Source organism: Phocoena phocoena, chromosome 3, assembly GCF_963924675.1.
Source record: "Phocoena phocoena chromosome 3, mPhoPho1.1, whole genome shotgun sequence".
In the NCBI taxonomy this organism is placed as follows: domain Eukaryota; kingdom Metazoa; phylum Chordata; class Mammalia; order Artiodactyla; family Phocoenidae; genus Phocoena; species Phocoena phocoena.
In genome coordinates, this window is record NC_089221.1 from 106,908,806 (window position 1) to 106,931,747 (window position 22,942).

The window sequence follows — 22,942 nt, forward strand, 5'->3', positions numbered from 1 at the left end:
AAAACATAGAAGTAAGAAATTTTCAGGAACAGGCTATTGTTTAGTATTTTTAAGTCACTATTTTGGTCTTCTGGCTCTTATTATGTAACAGAGAAAGGAGGAGCCCAGTCTTTTTCAACCGTTGGCTGTATTCTAGATTTATAAAATTTCAGCATTGGTCCTAAAGATAAGAAGTTCAGGAAAGGGCTATCTTTGCTTTAATAAGAGCTCAAGAGTGTGACATCTTATTTTTGACTTGACTGGACAGACCATCAAGTATCTTGTTATCTAGATATGGAAATCTACCAGAAATGTTGTCAGATACATTTCTCTAAAGCTCTAGAAGAAGATAGCTGAGAACCATAAACTCATTAAAATATATTTCCAGCATGGCAAATAAAGTGCTAACTACTCCCCCGTCTGTGGCCTTACCTTTGCACATCTTCTGGTCTTCCCTGAGGGCATAGCCAATTGGGCATGTGCATTCGTAGGACCCGAAGGTGTTCATGCAGCGGAAAGCACACAACAGGGGGTTCTGGGCACACTCATTGATATCTGATCAAGAAAACAGGCAGGCATGTGCTCAGCCTAGAGTTCTAATTACTTGCTCAAATAAACACTGATGTATTTGCACCTAACTAATCCTCCAACAAATAACAACTATAAACTCTGAAAAAAATACAAAAACAACACCTCAAGTGGTTTTTAGTGGTAAACTGAAAGTCAGCAAACAACAGGCAAAGAATAGGTTCTCAAATATTTTTTTCCTGTGGATAGCACCAGTCCTGACAGCAGCACCTGGCAGCTACATCTTCAGTAGAACCTTTCTGAGCTTCTGTCCAGGAGGATTCAGGGAAGGGAGCCTTGGGGCAACCAAGGCTGCTGAAGAATGAGGAGGAATCCCGGAAATGAGAGGACCACAGGTAGAGAAATACCTTTTTCATTTTTTTGCACAAACGCAGCCCAAGTTGCTGACTTAACCATGCATGTGTAGGCCAAAATCAAAGAAGCTAGCCACTAGGGTTTAAAGAACAGAACTGAAATCTGAACCATTGTCTTCCATAGGCCTGACAGTCCACTTTTATGTTTATCCAAGTTAACTGCCTGCTAAGACAAAAGTGTCAATATTCTTCAAAATAATATAACTGATTCCAGAAGACATCATTCACAATATCCAGGGCATAATCCAAAATTACTTAGGAACCAGGAAAATGTGACCCAATCTCAAGGGAAAAGATAAGCAACTGACGCCAACTCTGAGAGGACCAAGATGCTGGAATTATCAGACAAGGGCTTTAAAGTAGCTTTTGTAACTAGGCTCACTGAGATAAAGAAAAATATGTTTGTGATGAATATAATCACCAATAGAACGTCAGAATAGTATAAATAAAAGCTGAGACATGAAAAACACTTTCTATATCAAGAAGAAATAATACTAAAGAAAAGTATCACTTGCCTTCACAATTCATCATGGGCCCTGGCTCAAAGCCTTCGTTGCAGTTGCATTCAAAACTCCCAATAACATTGGTGCACGTCCCATTTCCACAGGGATTGCCAATTGAACATTCATCGGTATCTGAAAAAGAAGAATAAGAAAGTGCCACAAAATCTGGAGAAGGTTTAGTTTTATAGGAGTATGCCCATGAATATCCATCTGGCCCTCACACATGTCCCAGATCTGTGCAGGGCACACATGACTCTTGCAACCCCCCTTGGCCTTGGCTGGCTGGCTTTTATGCAGGGCAGAGAACCCCGAGAGATCAAGTGTGCAATGATCTGAGCCTTCAGACAGCCGTGGCTTGCCCTAAAAAAAAACACAAACCCAGGGAGGGATGTGGTCTTCTGCCACCAGAGCAGAAGTGGAAAGTCATAAAGTAAAATGGATCTCTTTCCCAGTTAGTGGTTTTGGCAATTGTAAATCTCTAGACACATCAGAGTTTGTATATTTGGTTGAAGGCAGAGGTTGGGCAACTCTCCCCATCTTCACATAAACCAGGTCTACTGGAAAATGTAGAATGGGAGAAGAAAGAGCAGTTACTAGCTACTTATCCTGGCTTTGTAAATCCCGCTGCCACCCATGGTGCCTGAGAGACCTTTTGCTGAATATAAGAAAGAAAACAGAACTTTCAAAGTGTGAAATGTGGAGTCAGCACTTACCCACACAGCGTACTCCAGTGTAATCAAGGTTGTAACCCATTGGACATTCACAGCGAAAAGACCCATCTGTGTTGATACACTGACCATTTGAACAAATGCCAGGGCTCTCAAGACATTCATTGACATCTAAAATACAGAATCACCCATGAACTCTCTTACAGAAAAAGATATGCCCAAACTGTATATATCTATTCAAAAGAGGCTTAAAAATTTTAAAACATATAAACAATTCTTTTATCAGAGAAATATATAATGTATTTCACATGTTACAACATAGTCTTATGATAAATATAGTGCATATGATAACTATATAATAAATATTGTATTTGTGCATTAAATGCAATATACTATGTTATACAGTAAAATCAGCATGATTATAAAATAAATGTACAAAAATTTACTTATGTAAGACTATAAAAATAAAATATATCAAACCACACCTTCACGGGTATCATGAAGACTAGGAACAGTTCCATGGCCATAGGGACACAAATCCTGGAATGCCACTACAGAGAAAAACACAAATTACCCCTTAACAAAGAGTCTCAACTATCAGAGAACTTAACTGATTACTGATAATACATGAAATTAGGCTTACTTCTCCTCTACAAGGCTGTTTTTAGTAAGAGTCTTTCTATTTTTATAATTTATTGCAAAAGCAATGCTGAGCATATTTAGAGAAGGTCACCTGAGCTTGTCCAGCTCCTCCCAGAGTACCACCTATGGAGGGTGTCTGCTTCTGTCTGCTTGCTTGTTTAATGTTGGTCAGCCAAAGAGCCTCTCTGCCCATTACACACAGAAGCTACCTCTGGCCTACAGACCAGGCCAGTTCCAAGACTGCTGGAACAATTGTACCCTTCAGCTGTGCTAACTAGATCTGTGAGGTTCTTGGTCTATTCCTGCAAATGGCTATTGTGCTGACTCAGCTTCTCAGAACTTCTCATAAGAGGCTGGGAGCCACAGCGTGGGATACAATACCCATGTGGGACTCCCGCAGCAATCTAGAATATAATTTTCATCCCCTCCTTGGATCTCTTGCCCTGCACCTCTCAAATTCATTCCTTTCAAAACAAGTAATACTAGCCTTGGTGGGAGAAATGAAATAACGTGGTAACTCCCTGCATGTACACATGTTGAATACAAAAGTTCCTGAGACTAGGTTGCTCACTGAACCATTAAAGTTTATAAGTGAGGGGATAATTTCATCCTCAAAATATTCATAAATTACATAGTCCAACTGGGTTCCGCCAGACAGTCCCAAACTAGTGCAAAGTGGCATTTTATGTAGTTGTTGCTCTTACCTTCATCATCTTTGGGGCACAGCTCACAGGGGTCCCCCCATCCCTCTCCTGGCATCTTACTACAGCAGCATTTCGCCTTTGTGGTATTGAAAGCTTTGGGTACGGAACACTTTCCATTTTCAAAGTTTGTGAAACAGAAGCTCTGGCGAGTATCTAATCAAGAAAGCAAACATCACAGATCTCCTTACTGGTCATTTTAAAAGATGGAATAATTTGTACATAACTCTGTTTCCAACAGAACATTTCTCATGGGCTGAACACGTGATGCAGATTAGATTAGCAGTTAAAAGATAGGTCTGGAAATCCTCAATTGCTGATAACACTTGCCAGTTTAAACTGACCGCTCTGTAAAATTATATTTAATTATTTACAATATTTTAATAATGTGCTTAGAAAATGTGAAAAATTATGCTCAATATTAAAATAATTTCCATGTCTTTTTTTCCCCCACTGTTACATTATAGCCTAACAAAATCAATCTAGGTAATTTTCAGTAAGTTACATCATATCAGAAGCAACTCCTCACCAATGTACAAAACATCTATGCCAACAACAGAATGAAAATGATGAAACAAGAAAACAATTTTTCTTTTAGTATGAAGTTTTTTTAAAATGTAGAAACAGAGCCAATGATTCAAAGTGCCTTAAAAATTGTCCAGTGCATATACATCTGAGACCTACATTTTAAACTTACAGATGATGTATTTGCCAGAGACATATATTTTTAGTGACAAACACTGAATCATGGCTTACTGTCTAGCTTTGAAGTTTAAGGGCCAATTATGACAGAGAAGCCATTTCAAAACTTACCGAAGCATCTCCGTCCATTATCAGACAATACAAAACCAGGGGGACAGATGCACTGGAAGCCCCCAGGAGTATTGGTGCAGGAACCGAAAAGACAGATGTTGGGATCTTCATCACATTCATTTATATCTGCAGAAGAGCAGGATAATTTATTGATTGAATCAAATCAAAACATTGTTCAATATTTGAAAATAAATAATTTGTCCACACCCTAACAGTCCACTAGCCATTGGATATTTAATATGAAACAATACATTGTATTATGTATACGTTTAACTTATCTTTAAAAAATAAAGTGTTACTGCCTCAAAAGTCAAAGATTACATCCAGTTTCAATCAACCATAGCCCCAGACTCCCAAGTCGGTCTCTAGCTCTCCAGACTTGACCCCTGGGGGTGTTTTTACATCCACCTGCCTACCTGACAGGACCACTTCAATGTCTCACAGGCATCGCATCCTCAGCAATGGTCCCCTTCTATGATGCCCCTCTCAGCAATCCACACTGGGGACCTGGAATCACATTTATTCCTCTCCCTGACCTTTCAACTTTCACATGCAAGCAGCATGTGGCCTGTAATTTCTATCTCCTCTCTACATTCAAACTCAACATCATTTGCCGCCTGGATTATTGCAAATCTCCCAGCTGGACTGCTGCATCTCCTTCTCTCCTCTTCACACTGCCACCAGGGCTGGTTTTCTAAAACACACACCTATTTTGAAAATCTGTGCCTGTGGAACTAGGGGAACTCAGACATGTGTTGAGAATTTTATCATTTCCACCTGACCCCAGAATGGTTCCTTAAAATATACAAGGATTCCTTACCAGCAATGTTTGGCCTTTTTTCATTGGAAGTGCTTATTTAATGGGTTGTTTTAACTAAATGAATAAACATTACACAATTTCAGGCACATTAGAACATAAGCTCCATGAGGACTTATGTGATGTGTCTCTTATGTGATGTGTCTGTGTGTCTGGATCACTGCTGTACCCTCAGCTTAGTCTAGCACAGTGTCTGGCACATTCTACATTCTCAATTTGTATTTGCAGAATTTTAATGAGTGAGTCATACCACATTGTTTCTAAAGCAACCTGCAGTGCTCCATACTGCCTGCAACACTGAGTGCAATCTTCTGAGCTGGCCAATCGATGCCCCTTACCACGTCTGTGCTGCCCCTCTTTTCAAAATGCCTCTCTGTTCCATTTCCTTCTTTGATTAGTAAATTTCTATCCAACATTTCAGAGACACCTCAAATGTCACCAATCCTTTGTGACAGGCTTCCTGACATGCCATCCTCTCACCACCACCATCATTATTCACAGCCTCCTACTGTGATCCCACATCCTGAACAGACCCCAGTACAGTGTCCGTCATGCTGAATTGTAAGGATATCTTTACAAAATGGGGTTTCTTATGAAATATGTCTTTTCTCTTAGGCAGTAAGTTACCTGTAGGAAAAAAACTTCCTTTTTGCGTTTCCAGCACCTAAAAGATGCTGTGTCCACTGTAATGTCCACTGAATGTCAGGATGGATTTATATGTGTGTGTGTGTGTGTGTGTGTGTGTGTGTGTGTGAGTGAGTGTACATATAGTCACGTTAGAAAGCATGTCACCTAGGAAAATTGGTAGAAGAGATTCTATTGATAGGATGAAGGAAATATTCTTACAGTGAAGTAAGTTAGTTAAAAACCCATTCTTTCGACATGTGAAATAGTGATGTTGTTTATCAGTGGATAAAGAAATACTCCTGAGGTTTAAAAATATGTAAGTGAATCATAGATTTTTTTCACTAAGAAAAAAGGTAGCTAAGTCTTTCTGATACAAAGAGACATATGCATTTCTATTTCCTCCTTATGGCTGACACACTGCTGCTGTCCTTGCTCCATAAAGAGATGAATCACAGGGATGTTGAAGAATTGAGATTAAATATAAACAAAGAAAATGAAAGAAAGGATCTTAAACTTTTCAAGAAAGTTTTTGCTAAGATGCTTCTAGTATTATTATTGATTATTTTTAAGTATTAAAAACACTAGACAATCTTACAAGGAACTATACAAATCAGACAAAAAAGGGACAAGATATAAACACCAAATTGGAATGACTAGGGATACCTATTATTTGTAATTATATGGTCTGAAAAGAAATTAAATTTAACTAAGTGAACTGTTTCCTTCAGTTCCATCTATATAAGTCCCTTGAGTGTGAACAGTAGAGCTACTTAGAATTTTTTTAAGAAACTGGGTAACTCAAAGGCAAAAAAACTCTTAACAATCATTTCACGTTAGAAGAACCACACTAAGATGCTGGTGCTTCTGAATTTCAACAAAACTGTTAAAAATAATTTGTACAAAAGTGAAATAAAGTAACTGTAAAAAGGTCGGTCTTCATCATGTCCACCAGGCAATTCTGGGACCCACTTTTGATGTGGTTACAGTGTTCTTGTACACTGGGAGAGTTTCTGCAGAAAAACATCTGTTCTGACAAATGGATTAATATTTTCTGTTTTGACATGTGGCCTTCCCACGGAAAAAAATGTTTCAACAGCATTGTCAAGATTTTCTGCTTCACATTTCTAGAACTCCAGACACCTTTAATAGCTGTTTTAAAATTGGTTGCCAAAGATTACAATTTTTGTAGACACTCTTTAAATTCAGTAGAAAGTCTCTGTTGACATTTGGAAAAAAGCTTAGAATGCACTGAAAATTCTTTGACTAGTATGAGATTTCTGTTAATGAAAAATCCCACATCCTTAAATTCTTTATTCCCACCACTGCACCTTCAAATCATTTCTGATGTTTCAATAAAACAGATGTAGGTAGCTATATGTTTAATTCCTTGGGTCAGCATGCTTACAGTGGTTTGGATTTAATATATTTCCACAGAGTCTATACCAGGTCTTATTATACTAAACAGCTCACGGACTCAAAATAAACGTTAGCCTTACCAATGCAATTCTCGCTTTTTACTTCATACCCTGGGGGACAGATGCATCTGAAGGATCCCTCCAAATTCTGACAGGTGCCAGGAGAGCAAGAGCCAGGAAGGGCAACACACTCATTAGTATCTTTAAAGAGAAACACAAAAAAAAGGATTTAAAGATGAGACGATTGTTGCCAAAGGATATTAACATGAATTCAACTCAGGCTTTCTGATCTACCACATCACTCTGGGCAAATATGCCCTTAGAGACTTTTGACATATTGAGTATTACTCATTTGGCAAGAGGCTAATTTTCCTTTGTCTACGTTTATTGAGACACGGATAGCCTGAAGCTCTATCCCAATAAAAACACTGCATACGAGTCATTCCCAACTGTTGGCTTATACCTTTTACCAAAATTTCCCATGAAATTTATCTTGGTCATGTAATCAGATGACCAAATGAAATGCAAATGTGTCCCGAAGCTGGTGTGTGGGGGAATCACATCATTATTTTACAAAACAAAACAACATAAAGACTGTTTATTATGTACATACCTATACAGTTCTTGCCATCTGGAGTAAGTTCATAGCCTTCATTACATAAACACTTGAAGGAGCCAATTTCATTAAAACACCGTCCATTTCTGCACACCTGACCAAAAAAGGAACTGCACTCATCTACATCTGTAAGCAAACAGGAGTTAGCTTTTCAGAGAGAGCTCTTAACACATATTCTGTCACAAGTTGCAACTTAAAAACATATTCATTGGTAGACATTTACAAAACCCTACATTACAATTCCTCATCAACACAGAGAAAAATGGCTCATATCATAAGGATCAGGTGACTAGTAAGGTCACACAGATCTCTCCTGTAGGCTTAAGGTGAAGCTTTCCATGCTTTCCAATTGAAATACAGTTCTCATCCTGGAGGTAAGAGGATACACGGATTTAACTGGACTGCCCAGTTTGCAAGTAACTTTACCTGGAGGTAAGCTGACTATATTCAAAGGACAAATAACGAAGCATATCAAAAATACAGAAAAATCAATTATATGAAAAACACTCTAGAATTGCTGACACGTTTTTCTGTCAATTGGAAAAAGAAGTTCTTAAGTGGTAGGTTTTCAGTTAAGCTTAGGGTTGATCCCGTTTGAGTAATTTTTTAGTTTGTTTGCAGATTATACTTTGATCAGAGCCATATTTGTATCTTTTATTCTCCCTGGCTGTACAAAGGGTCTGAGAAACTACAGACAAGAAGGTGGTTCAATAAAGTGTCTAGTTAGCTCTAAATTTTTTCACCGTTGCAGAATTTTATAAAATAAAGAATGCTGAGAGGAATATATATTGGATTAAATTAGGAGGTGGGTTTGAGCTGTGATGGTTCCATTAAGGTAGAAGGCCTGAGTTACTTTCACATACCTTACAGGATAATGTGAATTAAGAGATGTTATGTAGTAAAGCACCAGTATAGTGTCTGGCACATGGTAAATGAAATATTGTCAGTGTTTGTTGTCATATCTTTTACTATCTTCTCCAGCAACTACAGGACCCCCTCCTCCTCCTTCAGTCACTTTCAATTTTTATTTCAATCACTGTCTGTTAGAGGCAAAGGCTAAAATTCTGTGCCATGTAGAGAAGACAGTTTTATTTTCCACTGAAAGTTTACAGTTGTTCACAGAGATGAAATAGGTTTCTGAGGGCTGATTTGGAAACCTAGACACCACGCACTCTTTCTGTAGGAAAAGGCATCCCTTGCTTCAAAAGCTGACGGAAAATAAAATTTCAAAACACAACAGGGTTTTCAGTTGTAGATTGTCAGTGTTTGAATGTAAATCAAGAATGGATTTTATGAAATATGAAATAATAGCACTGAAACCATAACAGGTCTAACTTTGATCTCATCTAAGGGGTAAAAATAACCCCAAACCATAAGTCAGTCCCAATATATTTACTATCATCTGCATGGCCTTTCCCTTGAATCGATTAGTTGATTGACATAGTATTCAACCCAGCAGATTGTCTTGTGATTATTTAAGCCACGAGTGTGACTTCAGTTAACCAGAAATTAGTTAATGATATTACATATCTTTTGCACACATGCACAATTTGAATAATAAACATATTTATTCTTTGGCTTTATTCTGTGTTTCAGGATATTGCGTAGAAATGAAAGAGAAGCAATAAAGGACTGAGTACTTACCCAGGCAATCATTATTATGAGTGAGTTCAAAGCCTGGGTAGCAGAGACAGTTATAGGATCCAACGGTGTTTTTACAAGTTCCATTTCCACACGGATGCCGCTCACATTCATCAACATCTACAAAGAAACACTGGCTCAAAGGAATTCAATTTTTTACTAGAAAAACGTAGCCTATTAAACTTTTAGATTTTTTTAAACTACTGGCTTACTTAGATTTTCCTCATTCAATACTAAGAACCCACATTTATTTAAGGAAAGTAAGTATGAGGTAGAGCTAACTCAGAAGTAGAAAATTATAGGAAAAAGTGCCACTTAATGACTTACAGGAACATATACGACTCAGAAAAGAACTGGACTAATAAGCCAGCAACTATCTCCTTAGTGAGAGGTTTTAATGAATAGGTTCGCTTGTCAGTTGTAAGGAAATCAATCTTTTGAAACACTAGAACAATTTGTTCTATTAAGCATTATAAATGCTCCCCCAGAAATTTTCATATCTTAATGTGATCAGCACAACAAAGGTAAACTGTGATTTCCTAAATTTTATGAATTAGTGGAATCTAAATTGAAGAAGTCTATTAGAGTTCAATTATTATTAGCCTTTGAAAAAATGGAATTAATATTGAAAGGTCATGGCATATAAGAGAGGAGACGCTAGACTATGAATTCCAGGATGCTGAAAAAAAAAAAAGAGGGTATTACTGTTCCTTAGGAAGGAAGCTTTGTTTAAGAGAGGTATTACCAAGGAGTCTAGCTGACTTTCATCATGGATGAATTGTTAGGACCAAGGACAGATTTTCACCATATGAATTTCTGAACCATATATCTCAGGGGTTTTTCTTAGCAAATCATATCCTCCCTCTCAGAGAGAACAGCCAGGAGAAGCATATATAAGCAAGCAATCTCAGAAAGTTCATGCAAGTAGGGCCGCATCCTCCGTGTGTCCTTTGCACAAGCACTCCCTAGAGAATTTTTCCTAGGACCATGGGAAATGTCTGCAGGGGAGCTCTTAGGAGGCACTGCAAGAATGGAGACGTTCTCCAGGTGGTCCTCACGTTATGGATACGCCATAAAGGAAACTAGTTCTGCCGTTCTGCTGTACTGAAATCTGACCTTACGATTCACAAAGATAGTATCTTAAATACCAAAAGAGTAGATGCACTTTAGCTTTTTCTAAACTGAGAACATGATAATTATAAATAGCCAACTTTTAAATTTAATTTTCCTCCTTCAAGCGCAAAGTGCTTCAGTGGAGATGAGCCAGTGGCCGACATCAGCTTTAAGTAGTTAAGCTGAGTTCCAAGGTGTCCAGCCCATCTGCTTTTGAAATGTTATTAATCATCAGCTCAGCAAGTACTTACTGAACACAATTATTGCTTAACTAACTGTACATTAGCTACTGGGGCTTTTCAAAGTTCCGCTATCTTTGCTTCTAAAAATTGTTTATAAGAGTTAAAAAGCAAAACAAGTAGATAAATCTCATGTATTCAATGGTTCGGGTGAAAGAAGCATATGTACGTATGTGTGTGTTTATATATTCATTTCAAAACTGTCACTCTGCTACTACTCCCTTGTATTCCTGCATTCCAAAAGGCTTTCTTGAGTGGGAATAGAGAGGGGTAAATGGGCAGCTGGTACCGTGGTGATCTCTACGTAACCCTGAGTGTCCCAGAGCTCAGGTTAATAAGCATGTGAAAGTCACCTAGGGAAAAAGGCCGTAAACACTGAACCCAAGAACATATTGTGGTGTGTCCTGCTTGCAATTTTTACATTGAATAAAACCATAAACAGTTTCACATAGCTCATTTTTTGTAAGACTGTTTCTGACAGAGACTTGGTAGTTACTGTGGCGAGTGACCGAACTGTAATCTCTTCTGGAGTCTCAGCTCCACGTCACCCCCTGAAACTAATGTCCTCCTTCTTACCCATGCACATCGTCTGGTCCTGAGAAGCCTTAAAGCCGTTGTGGCAGATACACTGGTAACTTCCTTGTAAATCCACACACAGGCCATGACTGCAAACATTAGGAATTTCTAAACATTCGTTGCGATCTAGCACAAAAAATAAAACACATGTTATACATATCTGATCTTTATTAAGATTCCTTCATTTTTTTCCACAGGCACTGTTTCTATAATCTGCTATTAATTATTACAGACAGTCTGAAAATGAACCATAACAACAGCTGAATCAAAATAAGCAAGGCTTTAAAAGTATCCAAACCTCTTTTCAAAAAATTTTAAATCATGCAATTTTTACATGCTGATTGGTATCTCAAGGACATTATTTTATTTTAGGTCCAATTCCAGGAAAATCCATTGAGAGACCTCTTCTTTTCCTAACAAAAGAATCTAAAAGATATGGTGAAATAGGTTCAATATGAATGAAAAGATTTACTTAGAAAATCTTTCCAAATTATCTTTTTTTAAGTGGAGTATAATTGTTTTACAGTGTTGTATTAGTTTCTGCTGTACAGCAAAGTGAATCAGCCACATGTATACATATATCCCCTCTTCCTTGGATTTCCTTCCCATTTAGGTCACCACAGAGCATTGAGTAGAGTTCCCTGTGCTATACAGTCTGTTCTCATTACTTATCTATTTTGTACATAGTACTGTATATATGTCGATCCCAATCTCCCAATCCATTCTATCCTCCCTTCCCGCCTTGGTCTCTATGTCTGTGCCTCTATTTCTACTTTGCAAATAGGTTCATCTATACCATTTTCTAGATTCCACATACATGTCCTAATAAAAGTAACCAAGCAATCACTGAAAAACTCAAAGAGGAAATAAAAAAATACCTAGAAACAAATGACAATGAAAACACAATGATCCAAAACCTATGGGAGGCAGCAAAACCAGTTCTAAGAGAGAAGTTTATAGCAATACAATCTTACCTCAATAAACAAGAAAAATCTCAAATAAACAACCTAACCTTACACGTAAAGCAACTAGAAAAAGAAGGACAAACAAAACCCAAAGTTAGTAGAAGGAAAGAAATAATAAAGATCAAAGCAGAAATAAATGAAATAGAAATGAAGAAAACAATAGCAAAGATTAATGAAACTAAAAGCTGATTCCTTGAGAAGATAAAATTGATAAACCTTTAGCCAGACTCATTGAGAAAAAAAGGGAAAGGACTCAAATCAATAAAATTAGAAATGAAAAAGGAGAAGTTACAACTGACACAGCAGAAATACAAAGGATCATGAGAGAATACTACAAGCAACTATATGCCAATAAAATGGACAACCTGGAAGAAATGGAAAAATTCTTAGAAAGGTACAACCCTCCAAGACTGAACCAGGAAGAAACAGAAAATATGAACAGACCAATCACAAGCACTGAAATTGAAACTGTGATTAAAAATCTTCCAACAGGGCTTCCCTGGTGGTGCAGTGGTTGAGAGTCCGCCTGCCGATGCAGGGGACACAGGTTCATGCCCCAGTCCGGGAAGATCCCACATGCTGTGGAGTGGCTGGGCCTGTGAGCCATGGCCACTGAGCCTGTGCATCTGGAGCCTGTGCTCCGCAATGGGAGAGGCCACAACAGTGAGAGGCCCGTGTACCACAAAAAAAAAAAAAAAAAAATCTTCCAACAAACAAAAGTCCAGGACCAGATGGCTTCACAGGCGGATTCTATCAAACATTTAGAGAAGAGTTAACACCTAACCTTCTCAAACTCTTCCAAAAAATTGCAGAGGGAGGAACACACCCCATCTTATTCTACGAGGCCACCATCATCCTGATACCAAAACCAGACAAAGAAAATACCTTTTTTGATAGGAAAGCATGGACAGTTTTTCAGTGCAGGAAGTGTAAAGAACACTGTGCTCAGTATCAAAGAACAAGTCATTCTCTTTCTTACCTACACAGGCTCCGTTGGGTGAAAGTTTGAAACCTGCAGCGCACTCACAGCGGTAGCTGCCGGGACTATTGATGCAGTCGGCATTTCGCTGGCAGAGGTTATCACCGTTGCTGCACTCATCAATATCTGAAAGAGCAACAATTCCGTTTTTAAAACTTCATTATTGCATCAGTATTATATTCACTTAACCAATTTGGTGATCAACTCCCAAATGCTACAGAAGAAACAGTAAAAATCAGAAAACTGTCTAAAAACCAGTTATGTCTGCCAAACTTTTTTGGATAAGGTCACACATCATTCAGATTACCTTCACAGACCAGGAGCAGGTCATTGTAGCTGAATCCCGTAGGGCATTCACAACGGAAACTGCCAATCTGGTTAATACACACGCCATTTGCACAAATGCCTGGAATCTCTTTACATTCATCAATGTCTGCAATTGAACAGATGTGATCAAATATACAGGGTTCTGCTTAATGTATTCACCATAAAACCTTGAATAATACTATGTGTACACTGGAGTGAAAACACACAGTGTCACAAAAATCAATTCTATACAAGTATGAATGATTTTGTGGTTTATAAAAGCATATAGACCATAAGATATTATATCCTTTGAACAGTGATGAAAAAAATGAAGCAGCTGATCAAATATACCAAGTGATATTAGTGTCAATATAGCAAATGAATTTCCTAGGGAATCAAGCTTCCTCTTAAGTTACATGTCAGGCTCCCCAGATTGCTATCAGCCATCTGATAAAGCCAGCTATGTTTTTTTAATTTTATGTCCTTTGTTATACATGAATTGATAATGGACACTTAAAATTATATTGTTTATTTAATCTTTGCAGAAGAAAAGTAGATTGTGCAACAGAAAGTACATTCAGGAGGAAGTGATTTATATAATTAATAATTCTGCAAATTCATAAGTAGATTGGGAGAAAGGAATACTGTAAAAATACACCCAAAACTTAAACGTATACTTATGAAAAAACAGATGGTAAAGGTTAAAATAAAGTGGATTATTTAGAGTCATGTAATACAATATTCATGAAGAGGAAAACTAAAGTTTCAGCTTGATATGTACGAAATCTTGAGATAGTCACATAACTATCATAACTCAATCACCAGACTATGTTGATGGACTAATCCCACTGTTAAAACTTGGTTAGAGGCTGTAAACATGTTATTTCTTTCTTGTCTAACTATATTAGATCCAAATACAGATTATTATCTTTTATGGTACTTTAAAAACATTGAACAAATTTTTACAAAATGCTACATGTATTAAAATAAACATAATTTAGTAAAAACTCACCAACAGCTTTTCCAGTGTGAATGTCAAAGGTGAATCCAGGAATATTTCCACATATAGTTTTAAAGTCAGCTTTAAAATATAAACAAAGAAAATGCACTCTTAAAATTCTCAAACTCCTTCAAAATAACATTTTACATAGTATTACTTTTACTGACAGATATATTTTATATTATTCACAATGAGACATTTTAATTTCAATTATATTTATTTGATAACAATGCCAGCTTCTGCAAGAAGTGAATCTAGGCACACTTTATCATTATTATTATTGCTATTCTTATTATTATCATCATTAACTTTTTACTGCTCTGATATTAGAAGTAAATCATGAGATTCAAAACATCTACTTTAGGCATTTAAATTCTTTTTATTTGGATATGGAGGGCTTTAAAAATGACCCGATTTACATAGATTGATAAACCAGGTTAGTGTACAAATTTAAAAAGGGATTAGAATTGCACAAAGGCATAGCATGCAAAAATAATTCTGTAGTGGTGAAACATGTTAACAATGAGTAATGAATGAGACATGAATTATGTCTTTTTTTAACATAAATGTCTATTTGTTGGAATGTGAAATGTGAAAAAACAATGCATCGTGGAATAAAATAGAGACTATGAGAGGCACTCCACATAATTCACCAAACTAAAAGTCTAATTTTTAAGAAGCATATTTCTTCTAACGCCCATTGCTACACACATGAATAAACCTCTTGAAAACAGTATCAAGTAAACACATACTGCAGACTATACGCCAAGTGCTATCTGGGGAGGGACTTTGTCTGTTTCATCCACCAATATTCACCAAGCATATAGAAAGGCACATCACAGATGCTCAATTTAATGGCTTCTAACTGCATGGCAATATGCGAACCGTAATTTGTATACATCATCTCATTTAATCATCACTATAGGGACTTCCCTGGTGGTGCAGTGGTTAAGACTCCATGCTCCCAGTGCGGGGGGCCTGGGTTCGATCCCTGGTCAGGGAGCTAGATCCCATATGCATGCGGCAACTAACAGTTGGCATGCCACAACTAAGGAGCCTGTGAGCTGCAACTAAGAAGCCCAGCTGTTGCAACTAAGACCCAGCACAACCAAAAATAAATAAATAAATGATCGTTCTTATAACCATATCAATTAGTCACTGTCACCACTGATTTATTATCCTTATTTAGCATACGAGGAATCAGTTTCAGAAAGGATAAATAATCATGGCAGAGCTGTGATTTAAATACAGACCAGTCTATCAAACCTAAGCCCTTTACTTCCTCTCACCTAAAAAGTAATATTTAATTCCTTTATTATCCTTATTTAGCATACGAGGAATGTTTCAGAAAGGATAAATAATCATGGCAGAGCTGTGATTTAAATACAGACCAGTCTATCAAACCTAAGCCCTTTACTTCCTCTCACCTAAAAAAGTAATATTTTATTCCCCAAACCAATGATTTTCAATTTCTAACTGGTGAAGTTTTCAAATTACAGAATTATAAAAATGTTCCTATTTGGTTTATTTGGAATAAAACTAGGGCAAGATAGAGCTAAGAAAATCCACTTGTGCCAAAGCAATCTTAACACATTTTTGACTGGAGATGTATTACAGCCACAGGCATTAGTTTCTGCAAAAATCCCCCAGTCAATAATGTATTAAGAAAGGACAGAGCTGGAGGTATTAAGATCCCTGATTTCAAACTATACTACAAAGCTACAGTCATCAAAACAGTATGGTGCTGGGCTTCCCTGGTGGTGCAGTGGTTGAGAGTCTGCCTGCCAATGCAAGGGGCATGGGTTCATGCTCCAGTCTGGGAGGATCCCATGTGCCGCCGAGTGGCTGGGCCTGTGAGCCATGGCCACTGAGCCTGTGTGTCCGGAGCCTGTACTCCGCAATGGGAGAGGCCACAGCAGTGAGGGGCCTGCATATGGCAAAAAAAAACAAAAACAAAAAAACAAAATGGTGCTGGTACGAAAACAAACACATAAATCAATGGAACAGAATAGAGAGTCCAGAAGTAAACCCACACTTATGTGATCACTTAATTTATGACACAGGAGCCCAGATTATACAGTGGGGGAAACACAGTCTCTTCAATAAATGGTGCTGGGAAAACTGTATAGACACTTGCAAAAGATTGAAACTGGCCACTTTCTTACACCATATAAAAAAATAAACTCAGAATAAATTAGAGACTTAAATGTAAGACTGGAAACCATAAACTCCTAGTAGAAAACATAAGCAGTATGCTCTTTGACACTGGTCTTAGCAATATTTTTTTGAATCTGTCTCCTCAGGCAAGGGAAAGAAAAGCCCTCAGTCAAGGGAAAGAAAAGCAAAAATAAACAAATGGGACTACATCAAACGAAAAACCTTTTGCACAGTGAAGGAAATCATCTACAAAATGAAAAGGCAATCTACTGAATGGGAGAAGATATTTGCAAATGATATATCCAATAAGGGGTTAATATTGAAATATACAAAGAATGGTCACAACTCAATATAAAAAATACAAACAATCTAGTTAAAAATGGGCAGAGGACTTGAATAGACATTTTTCCAAGGAAGACATACAGATGGCCAACAGACACAAGAAAAGATGCTCTATGTCAGTGATCATCAGGGGAAGGCAAGTCAAAACCACAATGAGATATCACCTCACACCTGTCAGAATGGCTATTATCAAAAAGACTACAAATAGGGCTTCCCTGGTGGTGCAGTGGTTGAGAGTCTGCCTGCCGATGCAGGGGACACGGGTTTGTGCCCCCGTCTGGGAGGATCTCACATGCCGCGGAGCGGCTGGGCCCGTGAGGCATGGCCGCTGAGCCTGCGCATCCGGAGCCTGTGCTCCACAATGCGAGAGGCCACAACAGTGAGAGGCCCGCGTACCGCAAAAAAAAAAAAAAAAAAAAAAGACCACAAATAACAAGTGCTGGTGAGGATGAGGAGAAAAGGGAACCCTTGTGTACTGTTGGTGGGAATGTAAATTAGTGCAGCCACTATGGAAAACAGTATGGAGGTTTCTCAAAAAATTAAAAATAAAACTGCCATACAATTCAGCAATTCCACCTCTGAGTATTTATGGGAAGAAAACAAAACGCTAACTCAAAAAATTGTATACATTTTTATGTTCTCTGCAGCATTATTTACAATAGCCAAGATATGGAAGCAACCTAAGTATCCACTGATGGATGAAGTGATAAACAAGATGTGATATACTGTATGTATATATACACACACACACATATATATATACACAATGGAATATTACTCAGCCATAATAATGAATGAAATCTTGCCACTTTCAACAACATAGATGAATCTAGAGGGCATTTTGCTAAGTGAAATAAGTGAGACCAAGAAAGACAAGCAATGTATGACTTCACTTATATGTGGAATCTAAAAAACAAAACAAACGAATGAAACAAAACAGAAACAGAATCATAGTTATAAAGAAAAACTGGTGGTCACCAAAGGGGAAGGGAGTTGGGGGTTGGGCAAAATAGATGTGAGGGATTAAGAGGGTCAGATTTCCAGCTATAAAATAAATAAGTCACAGGAAAGTAATGTATCCATAAGGAATGGTCAATAAAATTGCAATAACTTTGTATGGGGACATATGGTTACTAGACTTATTGTGGAGATCAATCCGTAATGTATATAAATGTCAAATCACTATGTTGTAATCCTGAAAATAATATTGTATATTAATTATACTTCAATTAAAAAAAAGAAAAAAAGAGAAAATTCATTTGCCCACTGAATTTAAGCCACTGAGAAAGGCCCCATATGTCACTTTTCACCATGCCTCTCCTTAATTTCATCATGTTAAATGAAACATTTTAATAAATATACCCTAAGTAATACTGTATTTGGTAACAAATGCATAACCATTGTTTCCTATTTGTCCTATTGGTTCATCTCTTAGTATCTACAACTATTAAGAGTGATCCCTTCTCAGGTCATAAAGGAACCTGAGTGGGCAACAATTTTAAGACAACGTTTTTGCTCTTGTCTCTATTATCGTTCAGTTTTTCTTTCAAAAGAATCTGTGCTTCAAAAAAAATTTTACTGTGTAAAGACCAGTTCTCTTTTCTGCCTAAAAATTTCAGGTAAGTTTGAGGGAAATGATGCATAAGGAAAACTTTGACACTACATTGCTTTTATGTTAAGTTTGCTCATCAAATCCATTTTTTGCATATTTTCCAAGGTCGAACTAAAAAGATACTCACTGAGCTTGCTGGACTTTATAAATGACCACAAATTTTTAAATCAAAATGACACCTTCTAAATATAGCACAATGACACACAATAGTTTCTCAATAAATACTTGTTTTATGAATAAAAGAATAAGTAAGCAGCACGTTTTAAGATAATAAGTTTAAATGGGCTAGCATTATAAATTTTAATTTCAGCAATGCGGCTTATTTTCAGGATCCAGACTCCTACTCAACAGACATCTCAGGAATTAGTGTTTGAATCCCAAGGAGGGCTGCTTCAGAAACCGAGCCATATGAGCTCTTGGATATTTTCAGAACGGAGTGTGTCTGCTTTCCGTACTTTTAGTACTTTTTGCTTTTCCTCTACTGTTACATGTATACCTGTGTCACTGACTCGGCCTTCAGCAGAAGCAGGAGCTGTGTGCTTACCCGTTCCTGGCGTTGGGCATGGTTCACAAGGTTTGTTCCAGGCTTTGCCCACATTGTATGTGCAGCAGCACATCCTCTTTGTCACATTAAAAGGCAACTCATTCTCACAAGTGGTTCCATTATAGCTTCGGTAGCAGAAGCTTTTTCTCATGTCTACATAGAGAAAAACAAGTAAGCCAACCAATCCTATCAGCAAGCAGCTAATAGCAAACCCCACACACCTGGACACACCAAACTTCCTCAATTAACTCTGAAAATTTTCACGGTCGTTTGGAGGTATCTTAAAATAATTCCTTAAGCTGAACACAAATCATTTTTAGATAAGCATCTTTCCTGTTTTTAAATAAGGGGTTTCATTTACAATTTTCTTAGGGGGACAAAGTTAACAGATACTTCTCTATTCAAATGCATTTATTTAATTTAAAAAGGATTACATGTTAAATTTTAAATGTTCTCTTATTCATAAAATAATGTTCACTTTACATGAATGGAAAATAAAAATTATTCAAGAATATATATTTACAATATTTGATGAAATTTTCTACCTGACTCATGCTTTGTAACATGCAATTATGTAGTCAAAGTTCAAAAATATGGTACAGACCCAGAAGTTTATAAGACTTTGAAATACTTCACTATTCATAACGATTTAACTTCCAAACTTTCTGAATAATAATTCTGAGATGTAAGTATCTGGGAGATAACTGTTGGCCAGGAAGCCAGCAACTGTGACCTAATCAATCTCAGAGACCTTTACCTACCCATACAGTTGTGGCCTCCATTGACCTGCATGTATTCAGGTGGGCAAATGCAGGTGTAATTTCCCAGGGTGTTGTAGCAAGTCCCAGGTCCACACACACCAGGATGTGCAAAACACTCATCAATATCTAGAGGATGCAAGAATGTCCATTAATTAGTAAATATTTTCCCCATGAATTTATATCACTTAAACTACTGAACAAAGCATATGGTTGATTCCCCAAATTCATGTTTTTATAGAATTTATCTTATTTTTATAAAATTTAGAATTTAAAGCAATTACATAGGAACTGCCCCCAAATATGCATTTACATGATATAAAACATGTCCTTCTTCTGAAGAATAAAAACCTAACATTCAAAAATAAAGATGATCAAAATAAGCTATTCCAAAGTGGCAAAAAATAACTTAAATGGCACCTATACTTTTTAATTGAAATTTCATATTCGTCAAATGGAATTGCTTTAAAGCTACTTTCCTCTCATGTCATTGAAAACCAAATATTAGTGTCAATTTTAAACTGAATGCAGTTAGAAAAGCCTTTTTCTTTAAAATTAAAAAGCCTTTCCTTTCAAATTAGCACCCATTCAGAGATTCTAGAAGTAGCACAGCTGCTGGGTAATTCTCCTTATTAAATCATATTTCTTCCAGATGCATTTATCTAACATGTTCCAAAAGAAAGGTTATAATGGAAACAATTACATTACATGTTTAAGGTTCATTTTTTAGAAGCATTCATTCATTCATTCCATAAATAAATACTGAGATTCTACTGTAAGCTAGAACTTGTAGCTATAAAGATGAAATAGATGTGGATCTTGCTTCAAGAAGCTCCCAGTTTAGTGGGGAGACAGACCTCTAAAAGGATGATTACACCGCCATGTGAGAAGTTGGGGATGGAACCAATAAAGGCATCTGCATAACCTTTGAACTGCTTCATACTATGTTGTCCAACATTTAAAAGTTACTGAAAATATTAGCCTAATGGTTGCATTTCAAACTTACCTATTTTTCTATATAAAATAGAACTTATTGGTATTTGAACTAATAACTTATTTTGATACTGAATATTTTCATATTATTCCAGCTTCCCCCACTTATTACCAACCCATTTACTCAGAGAAAAATAATGGTAAGTTGTGGCAAATAATCTGTAAATTAATTTATCTATCATCATACAACTTAGCAGCACTGATAGGAAAAGAAAAAAGCTATGAACCAGTCTCAACATATCCTTTGATAAAATTTGAAGATGGACCCTTTTTCTCCAGGCCTGACCAGTAATTTTGTTTTAAATAGCACTAATAATTTTTAGGTATAAATTTATCTCACCTTCACAGATGCGGGTTTCCTCACTGAGGTAGTAGCCTTGAGGGCACTCACACTGGAAGCTCCCGAAAGTGTTGATACAGTTTCCACCCTGGCAGAGACCTGGTAACTCCTGGCATTCATCAATATCTGCAAAAGGGGAGACAGCTCAGATACCATCATGAAAGATAAGAGTTACTATGAGAGCTTTCAAATGTGTGATACTGTAAGACCTGCAGACTTCCACACATCCAAGTGAATGCACACTTAGATGAGAGGTTTATTCTGACCATGAATTTTCTTGGCTTTGTCACGGAACTTTGCTATAATCTGAGAAGAGTAATTACAGCAAGCTGAGGATGATTAAAGTTGGGGATAATTATAAAAAGAGTTTCTCTGCAGAACAATCACACATCAGGTCACTGCAATGGGTCAAATCTTTCTGATTTACAAATGGTTATTCATCAGACTGGTAATTGTCCATCTGTAATTTTGCAAAATAATCTTGTTGGGACTGTTCCACACTAACTTTTCTACCAGATTTGCTCTAAAGTAAATTCTTTACCTTGTTTAAATCTGGTGACAATTAGAGGTATGCTCACCTTCTAAGATGATTGTGATGGGGTTAGGTCTGAAGCCTTCACCTCCAGGACACAAAGTGTAATATTCAGCTGCAAAACAATGGAAAAAAAGAAATTTGATACCTGTGTACAAGAGGCTGACAGTGAATTAGCACTTAACAACTGCCAGGCTCAAAGCGCATATCCTAAGGGGTGTATCTATATTTTCCTTAGTGCCTTTTCAAATACATTATCTTTAAAAAGTACATTACATTTTACTTGAAATAAGATGATTACTTCATAAATTATATACAAAGTAGAATAACAAAACCCATTTGCTTTTAATTAAAGAAAAAGATTATTTTCAGATAATTTATATCACAACCCTTTTGGCTAGTAAATAAAAACTAAAAGACTCAACAATTCAAAAGTTTCACCTATGTTCATATCAGGACATACATTTCAATTTAAGACATAATATGACTGGACTTGAGGAATACAACTCATCTATGAACCTGAACTAAAACAACTGTGGAAAAGAACCAGGTATGGTCTTTATCTGTGACACCAGGGAGAACTGATATTATCATCATTCATATTGGATTGTGGTTAAAAACTGTTTTTTCTTTTTAGCATTATCAAGAAAAACAGTAAGAAGAGAGGAATTCAGATTCCTTTTATATGACACACTCTTGGCTGGTTTCAGCACAATCATTGAAAGTAGTCCAGATTCAAAGTTTTGACCCTCACTACCTCCCTCACCCCCTAGCACCAGAAGAAAATGGTAGCTAGTGCTCAGCTACCAGTGTTTCTTTCCTCTTCTTCCGTTCCATACTCACTGCTATTGACAGGGGGGCAGGTCTCGCAGGGGTTCCCCCAGGCCTTCCCCAGAGAGCAGCAACAGGAGGAGCGGCTGACGCCCACCCCAATCTCAGTGTTGCAGGAGAGACTCCCGTCGCCCCGAGGACCGAACTTCAGGTAACAGTTGCCCACTCGATTGTCTGCAGGGCAACACAGGAACTTAAAATTGTCCTTATCAGAGTAAGAATGCCTGTTTTGGAGAATGGTCACTCAAATGATGAAATTCAAATTCTGTACATTAATCCCCAGAACAGAATA

General features: G+C 37.1%; 1 protein-coding gene across 1 annotated transcript in view; it reads right to left on the minus strand.

Moving 5' to 3' along the window:
• FBN2 (fibrillin 2) overlaps positions 1-22,942 on the minus strand; it is a 231,510-nt gene that overhangs the window by 23,637 nt on the left and 184,931 nt on the right. The window contains exons 37-54 of the mRNA XM_065873429.1: positions 22,663-22,824; positions 21,866-21,934; positions 21,288-21,413; positions 19,958-20,083; positions 19,197-19,349; positions 14,554-14,622; positions 13,543-13,668; positions 13,236-13,361; positions 11,292-11,417; positions 9,367-9,483; positions 7,720-7,848; positions 7,188-7,307; positions 4,248-4,373; positions 3,438-3,590; positions 2,577-2,642; positions 2,137-2,262; positions 1,436-1,555; positions 412-534 (exon numbers count right to left, since the gene is read on the minus strand). Of these exons, the coding sequence (XP_065729501.1) occupies positions 412-534; positions 1,436-1,555; positions 2,137-2,262; positions 2,577-2,642; positions 3,438-3,590; positions 4,248-4,373; positions 7,188-7,307; positions 7,720-7,848; positions 9,367-9,483; positions 11,292-11,417; positions 13,236-13,361; positions 13,543-13,668; positions 14,554-14,622; positions 19,197-19,349; positions 19,958-20,083; positions 21,288-21,413; positions 21,866-21,934; positions 22,663-22,824 (2,163 nt within the window). The remainder of the gene's footprint in view (positions 1-411; positions 535-1,435; positions 1,556-2,136; positions 2,263-2,576; positions 2,643-3,437; positions 3,591-4,247; positions 4,374-7,187; positions 7,308-7,719; positions 7,849-9,366; positions 9,484-11,291; positions 11,418-13,235; positions 13,362-13,542; positions 13,669-14,553; positions 14,623-19,196; positions 19,350-19,957; positions 20,084-21,287; positions 21,414-21,865; positions 21,935-22,662; positions 22,825-22,942) is intronic.